At 36.3% G+C, this 8,416-nt stretch overlaps 1 protein-coding gene and 1 long non-coding RNA gene across 4 annotated transcripts; both read right to left on the reverse strand.

Moving 5' to 3' along the window:
• Positions 1–1,175: 1,175 nt before the first annotated feature.
• LOC147919584 (uncharacterized) lies at positions 1,176–3,763 on the reverse strand. Its single transcript, XM_087504019.1, has 3 exons — positions 3,579–3,763; positions 1,405–2,467; positions 1,176–1,211 (listed from the first exon to the last, which is right to left on the reverse strand). The coding sequence occupies exons 1-3, from the start codon at positions 3,761–3,763 to the stop codon at positions 1,176–1,178; spliced, it is 1,284 nt and encodes a 427-aa protein (XP_087360145.1).
• Positions 3,764–4,827: 1,064 nt separating this feature from the next.
• On the reverse strand, positions 4,828–8,052 carry LOC147919585 (uncharacterized). 3 transcript variants are annotated; one of them, XR_015592652.1, is made up of 8 exons: positions 7,770–8,052; positions 7,470–7,532; positions 7,221–7,297; positions 7,068–7,131; positions 6,792–6,941; positions 5,640–5,725; positions 5,355–5,512; positions 4,828–5,006 (listed from the first exon to the last, which is right to left on the reverse strand). It is a non-coding gene; the product is annotated as an uncharacterized LOC147919585 (long non-coding RNA). The 3 variants fall into 3 exon arrangements; XR_015592653.1 differs by lacking the exon at positions 6,792–6,941 and having other exon boundaries at positions 7,770–8,046; XR_015592651.1 differs by lacking the exon at positions 6,792–6,941 and having other exon boundaries at positions 7,470–7,618; positions 7,770–8,046.
• Between the last annotated feature and the right edge of the window lie 364 nt (positions 8,053–8,416).

Consider the following 8,416-nt stretch of genomic DNA (forward strand, 5'->3'; position numbering starts at 1 on the left):
ACTGTTTTCTTCTTTTTATAGTATGAAAGAAAATTTGTGACCTAACTATTATTCATCATAACGATAGGAGGACAATCAGCACTAAGATCTGTGGGTAAAAAACTTAGCTCCATATCAACCATACTAGGCTCTACTCCATAGGCTTCCGAAACCATAATCTTCAATTCTTCATGTGTTGTACTCGATTCCAAAGTTAGTAGTCTTCCACGATTGTCTTCATCAATAATAAATCTCCACTCATGATTGTCAAACAATCTCCACTCTCCACTCTTAACATAGATGTGCATTGTCATGGCTCGAAAATGGTGAAAAGAAATGGGGGAAAACGGTTTAACACACCACTAAACGAAAACTATTAGGGTTGTTAGTAGGGTTGTTTTAAAAATTTCTAAAATCATTAGAAAACTATTTCTAAATTTTGTAGAACACAATTTGAACAAATTATTACGATTTTACCTAATTATTAGATAAATATTCAGTTTCCTATTCCACATATTCACTTTCTATATTTAGCAATCACTAAAAGTTTCAGAGTATACAATCTACTTTTCCGTAGTAGATGTCAACTAATTTTCTCAGAGATAGAGTAAAAAGAATAAAACATATTCTAAAGATTTCAGAGGATAGAGTAAACCGTAGAAAGATTATACTAAAATGTTTAGAACATAGAGTAAACCGTAGAAAGATTATACTAAAACGTTTAGAATTTTGTAGAATTCAGTATTTTCGGCCCTTAAACTATTTAGAACAGAAACTATTCCTGAATTTAGTATAACATGTACAAAATGTTAGAACACATCATCTTAAATTTTCAGAACAGCAGAAAACGTTTTCTAAATTTTTTATATCAAATTTTATCCATAAAAAGAAAATAACTTATATATTTTTTTTTTTGGAAAAAATTTATATTACCTCTACTATTGTATATCTACTTATTTTCCTATATTTCACATTTTTAAACTTGTTAAATTTGGGTTTTTCAATTCCTATGGGCATTTTTTTGGTAAAAATGACCATTTTCAAATAAAGGTGTATATGGTCAATTTTTTTTTAGTGATCCTTTATTTCAAATTTTCCCTTAAAAAAATGTCATCAGAATTAATAGATAAAAAAACATTATGATAATAAAAGCAAATACTGAAAAATCGATGAAGAGAAAGACAAAATTTAGAAAACTAACTACCATATCTGGAATAAGTTGCAGATCCATTCTTTAAAAAAAAAGAATTAAGATGTTAAACATGAGTATAATCCAGAGAAATCTTCCAAATGAATAGATAAATTCAGAATTAATGAGTTCAAGAGAAAATAAATGAATATAAAAAAAGTTTAAACATTCTTTTTTTTTTGTCAGCATAGTACAAGATCAGCTCAAACGAGCCAATTGCAAGGAAAATTGTTTACATAGGTGACTAAATGCGATACTGAATGAGCATGTCGCGCCAGCTTATCCGCTCTACCATTCTGCAAACGAGGGATCAAGACCAAGGAAAAGGTGGTGAATTCATCTTTATCAGCTTCAATCTCATCCAGATAAATCTTGAAGGCAGGCCACTTAGAAGGCGAAGACACCATCTTCACCAAATCAGCGCAATCCATTAGGAAGACGACATTCTGATTATCTGCACCAATCATACACCTCATCGCCCATACCAGGGCTTCAACCTCAGCATGAAGGGGTGAAAGACTACGACGGAGGTTGGCTGCTCCCATAGTTGGAGGCTCCCCTACAGGGGAGAGACAATACCATCCGCGACCAGCGTATTGGTCTGACTCTTTCCAGGATCCATCAACAAAACATCTATAACTCGTAACATATCTATCCACCCCTAAAATATTGTCACTCGCAGGACCCGACCGGACATCGCCATATGGGGATTCCCCCGAAACTTCAGCCTGCGCCGAAGACCAAACCTTGAATTCATCCTCCGCTAGTCGCAAAATCGTAAGTGGATTAGAGTCCAAGTTGCTAAAAACTTTATCATTTCGTGCCTTCCAAATATACCATAAAAGCCAAGGAAATAAATCTGCCAAGGGAACCTGCTGAAATCTCCAAAACAAAAAATCCATATTTGCATAAATCAACGATGAAGGAAAAAACCCCGGCCCCGTCGGAAACGAGGATAATGCCCAAACCTGTCTCGCCGGAGGACACTCAAACAGAACATGATTGATTGTCTCTTCCGACCAGCCACAAAGAGCACACTCAATATCACAACCCATTCCGCGTTTCCGAAGATTTGCTAATGTTGCGACAAAGCCAATAAGAACTTGCCACATAAAATGCCTAAGTTTTGACGGACACCGAATCTGCCAAACAAAGGCTTGTAATGGAATAATATTGGGACCAGAAACTGTCGTAACAGTGGAACCGACCTTATGCTGCCGCAGAGTATTATACCCTGATTTGACCGTATAAATGCCATTTTTTGTAAGATGCCAGTCCAAACTATCCGGTGAGGGATAACTTCCCAAGGGTATAGCCGAAATGATGGTTTAAACATTCACCTTCCTCAAAATTGTAACTGAGGTTTATATGGCAACCAAAAAAAAAAAAAAAAGTGGAAAGAAAAATCGTACTAAACAAAAAAAAATGTAGAGAATAAACAAAATTTGTAGTTAAATAGGAGATTAATTCAGTTATAAATCTTGATCGTGGAGGTATTAGCGAGAGTAAAATTAGGGTTATTTTTTACAGTTTTTTTATTTATAAAAATTCTTAGGAAAAATGAAAGAGAAGATAATTATGTAAAAAGTATTTGATCTAGGGTTTAGGCATATAACATTGTAACAATAATACGCTGTAATTATTTGTTTTGTTTTTGTTTTTTTCTGAAACTTTTTTTATTTATTTCAGGATCTCTTTTTTTTTAATATATTTTTAATTAAAATATAAAATAGAAATCTATGTGGCAGAATATAATTGGTCAAGTGACTTGTGCTTTATATGATAAAGGATAAGATATATCAATCATATTTTATTTCAACATTTTTATATTAATTGAAAACAAATTAAGTTTTTATATTTATTTTAAATTCAAAATTTTGTTATTTAAAATCTTTTTTTAATATGATCAAGACAGCCAAAAACTTTAAAAGCTTTGCGTGAGCAAGACAGCCAAAAACTCTAAGATGATCGACACTTGGTTTCTTGTTTTTAAAGCATTCATAGGGTGTTTGATTTTTTAGAGCTCTTGTAGGAACTCTATTGATCAGATACGTAGAGTGACGATCTGCTTCACCCCATAAGTAATTAGGAACCCTCATTGCTTTCAAGATACTCCTTGTCATCTCCATAAAGGTACGATTTCTTCTTTGAACTACCCCATTTTATGGTGGAGTGTAGGGAGCTGTCAAGTGCCTCAAAATTCTGTTTTTCTCACAAAAACGGTGGAACTCTCTTGAGGTAAAATCCCCTCCTCTATCAGTATGCAAAGTCTTGATCATCTTGTCACATTCCTTCTCCACAAGGATTTTAAATGCTTTGAACTTCTCAAATGCCTCACGATTTTCCTTTAGCAAAATAGTCCAGATATATGATATATCTAGTGTAATCATCAACAATCACAAAGACATACCTGTTTTGAGCTAATGTGGCTGGTGATATAGGTCCACATAAGTCTGCGTGTAGCAGCTCCAGTGCTCGTGTGGCTCTGTATTTTGCTGCAGATGCAACAGCTTGACGAGTTTGCTTACCAACTAGGCATGACTCGCATAGTTGATTCTCCTTATCAATCTTTGGCAGTCCAAAGACCATCTCCATTGTTGACATGTTTCTGATGGTTTTGAAACTGATATGACCGAGTCTTGCATGCCATCTCCATGTCTCTTTTTCGCTTCTTGAATGTAAGCAGGCCGGTTTACCAATTTTGAGATTTATTCTGTAAAGTCTGTTAGGAAACCTTATAACTCTTACCAAGAGTTTTCCATAAGAATCGTATGTAGAGTGTTAGGTAGTTCTGTCTCATCCTAACATCACAGCCATATCTGGTTGCCTGTTCCAAACTCAAAATATTGCTCTTTAGTTTAGGAATAAAGTAGATGTCATATATAAGTGTTTGCTCACCGGTCTTTAGTTCACTAAACATCTCACAAGCTCTTATGCTTTTCTTAATAATTATCACAACTCAACAATCTTATTTATAGAACTAGAAATCCTTTACTAATCATATTCCTATTAGAACTAGATACCTCCTAACTCTAAATAAGATTATGATGATGAGCCCTTCTTGTCCAATTATCCAACTTGATAAGGATATTTTAGGCTCCAAGCAATGATGAAGCTTATCCAACAAGTGAGTAATATCTTCACAGACTATTGAGAGAGCTTACAAGATAGGCATAGGTGAATCTTTCTGTACGTTGAAAGCTGGATTGAGAGATTTTAAACTTTTTTCAAAGTGGTCGCATGGAATCTTTAGTTGATAGACGTGGAATATCAACCGGTACTGCCTGTTTTGACATCTCTTCAACTCATATTAGACACGCTTCAGTTACATGACACTTTTTTTTGTTAACCAAATAATGGATTACTACCCAAAAAGGCAAAAACTTAATTACCTACGGATTTTCTTGTTGGAAGTTGATCCTTTGCTCAATAAGGAACAAGAGACAATGAAGGAAGAAGATGTTGAGGTGATTAAGAGCAGAGAGATTCATAAGCAGATGTAGGAGAAAAGAAGAAGAAGAAGAAGCATAAGAAGAAGAAGAAGAGTTGTAGAAGTGTTGTGTCGTGGAGGAAGAAGAAGAAAGAAGTAAAAGGCTTTGGGCCAGAAGTTAGTGAAGGCTCATATATATGTTAATGGGTTTAGTTGTTGTATTTTGTGTTGGTGAAATGAAACAATTAAGATAAGGAATCTAGGTTAAGATAAGATGTCATATAAATATGTTTGTGTGTCTGTAAGAACATTTTAAGGAAGTAAGAAGTAAAAAAGGTTAAAAGTGGCTGCTTCTAGATCTATTTCTAACATGGTATCAGAGCTTCAACGTTCTTGGTGACCTGGAACCTGCACAAGAAACAAAAGAAAGTTAGAGGCACAAGCTGGTTCACAAGAGCACAGCAAAAGGAAACGAGAAAAGAAAAAAAAAGGGAAGAAGCAAAAATCAGGTAACCTCTAAGACTGCAACTAGTCGTAAGATAAAAATGCAGAATGTTCAAGTGGTTCTAGTGTTTGATGGAAAGAACTATAGTCTATGGGTTATAAAGATGAAGGCTATACTTAAGTCTAAGGGTTTATGGAAGGTAGTTACAGAAGGTATCCCAATATCACCTAAGTTAACTACTCCCACACAAGATGAAAAGAAAAGAATGATAGACTGGGAAGAGTTAGAGATGAAGGATCAAACTGCTTTACAGTTGTTGTTTAGCGCTGTTTCTGAAGAAATATTTAGTAGTCACTTATTTGTCACTGAAACCTCAAAGGATGCATGGGATGTACTTCAACTAAGGTTCCTAGGTGACTCAAAAGGTTCCATGATAATGCTACAGAGGCTGAGAGCAAACTTCTACAACCTGAAACAAGATGAAAGAGAAACCATTAAAGACTTTGCTAGAAGAGTCGCAGATTTGGTAAATGAGATGAGAGCTCATGGAGAAGAAATGGCAGAATCTATTGTGGTGTCTAAAATCTTGTGCTCACTTCAAGAAAGGTTTGAATCCTATGTGGGGGTCATAGAACAGACAAAGGACCCTGCAGTTGTAACTGTGGCTGAAGTAATCAACTCCCTACAAGGACAAGAGAAGAGATTAGATGACAGAAATGGTGGAAACGCAGAAGGTGCATTTGCAGCAAGGTTTCAGAAATTCAAAAATGTTCAAAATATGCAAGACACATTCAGGTCAGAATCATCTCAGTCAAAGTGGTGTAGCATATGCAGGAAAAACAATCACAGTGAGGAAGAGTGCTACTACAACAAAAACAAGACAACAAGCACACAACAAAACATGCAAGTCAGACCTAGAGGAAGCTGTTTTGTTTGTGGAAAGCTGGGACACTATGCTAGAGACTGCAGACTCAAGCACAATCAAACCCAGATGCAAGCTCAAGCAGAACAACAAAGTCAAACACCAATAAACAGAAAAGACCAAGAAGAAGACAACCAAGAAGAAGGGTTGTTTACAGCAACTCATGACCATATCTCAAGCAATGGTAATATCTGGTTGATTGACAGTGGAGCTACATGTCACATGGCCAAAGAAGAAAGCTGGTTCTCTATGTTGAACAAAAACATTAGGAGAGGTGTAAGGTTGTGCAATGATGATGTTATTCAAGCTAAAGGAAAAGGTACAGTCACTGTAATGACTGAGACTGGTAAAAGAACAATAAGGGATGTTCTTTATGTACCTAGCCTGAAACACAACTATCTAAGTGTTCCTCAACTGATGAAGAGTGGCTACGGGATGATGTTCAACTCATCAGGATGCATAATCACTAGTCAAGAAGGGCAAAAGATACTAGAGGCACCCATGAGAGATGAATGTTATTCTATTGAGTTTCAGAAAATGAAGAAAGAGAGAAAGCAAGGAGAGACATCACAAGAGAAGGCAGAAACAAGACCTAGAGGGTATGTGGAAGAATCTGGAGAAACTGGGCCTGCAAAACTGCAATCTCAAAACAGTGGGATTGAAGAAGTGATAAATCTTACTGTAAATGGTCACTACCAAGAGGGAGAATCTAGTAACAGCCATCAAAGAATGAATAAGTGTCTGATGGTAGAGTGTGTAGAATCAGAATCCAAAAATCAACAAAGTCAGATTCTAAATTAATTCATTGGGAATATGAATTATGAACCTGTTGTGATTCAGAGAGAGGAGGATGATGCAATCATGGAGCATGAAACTGAAGATCTCAAGGTGTTGTGCGAAGAGAATTCCAATCAGAGGAAGAACAAGTCACCGAGCATGGAAGAGCTATTGGACGTATATGATGCTTATGTTGAGACTAAGAAGGAACATAAAGGATTGCAAGCAGCGTTGAAAAAGGGAAACGGTTCAGATAGTATAAAATCAGAATGTGTCAAGGCCTTGTTAAGACATAAGCGAATTAAAGAAGAGAAATCAGAGTTACCATCAAAACCAGAAGAGATTAACAAGAGCAAGGTCCAGACTGATGACTCCATAGACCACTCATCCTGCAACAATCGACAAAAAGCTAATGTTCTAAAATCTCTGAAGCTCAAACAATCTATGAAAGAAAAACAGAGAAATTCAAGCATTATACCTGAAGTGTATGGACCAGAGATCATCACAATTGATGAGGGAGATGGAGACTGTGTGAAGGTTGCTGCAGACAGGTACCTGCAGGAGAAAGAGTTGAATTACTTCAAGAGAGAGAAGAAGAAGCTAAAGATTATGGAGAGAAATCGAATTCAAAGGGCAAATAAGAAAGAAAACAAGAGGAAGACTCGAGATATGAAAAAGAAGGAGAAGAGGGAGAGAGAAAAGAAGAACTCAAGCTCACGACACTCACATGAAATGGAGATTGATGCTTCGACTTGCAATGAGACTAACATGCAGAATAAGAAGCCTCAGACTGCAGAAACACATGGCAAAAACAAGGGATCAGTCATGATGAGATCAGAATCTGGGTCAAACTCAATCAAGATTGCTAAGGAGAACCTGCAGGACAAGAACAAGCATCAGGTTTCAGTCAAGGTCGAAGAGAATGCAAGAGATTTCAAGCAAATGGCCAGATCCGGAAAAATGAAGAGTTATATCAAACCTGATGAGATTGGCGAGATAAAGACAATGAGGGAGCAAAAGAACTTACCGGTGAGCTATGCTGATATCCTGAGAGGCATAGGACCAGGAATTAAGAACCAAATCAAAGAAGTTGCAGAAACAAAGAGAATCAATTTCTTAGGTCAGATTTTGGGGATTGAGCAAAAGGATCAAGAGGGAGTGTTGGAAGTTGATCCTTTGCTCAATAAGGAACAAGAGACAATGAAGGAAGAAGATGTTGAGGTGATTAAGAGCAGAGAGATTCATAAGCAGATGTAGGAGAAAAGAAGAAGAGGAAGAAGCATAAGAAGAAGAAGAAGAGTTGTAGAAGTGTTGTGTCGTGGAGGAAGAAGAAGAAAGAAGTAAAAGGCTTTGGGCCAGAAGTTAGTGAAGGCTCATATATATGTTAATGGGTTTAGTTGTTGTATTTTGTGTAGGTGAAATGAAACAATTAAGATAAGGAATCTAGGTTAAGATAAGATGTCATATAAATATGTTTGTGTGTCTGTAAGAACATTTTAAGGAAGTAAGAAGTAAAAAAGGTTAAAAGTGGCTGCTTCTAGATCTATTTCTAACATTTCTGACCGACAATCCGACGAAAATTTTATCCACACCCTGAAACACTGATCAACTTCGTCGGAAATTTGTCGATACAACCTGTAGACGACGGCTAATCGATGGATTTGGCCGTCAAAT

The sequence above is a fragment of the Camelina sativa genome, chromosome 20, assembly GCF_030686135.1.
Source record: "Camelina sativa cultivar CO46 ecotype springtype chromosome 20, ASM3068613v1".
Classification (NCBI taxonomy): domain Eukaryota; kingdom Viridiplantae; phylum Streptophyta; class Magnoliopsida; order Brassicales; family Brassicaceae; genus Camelina; species Camelina sativa.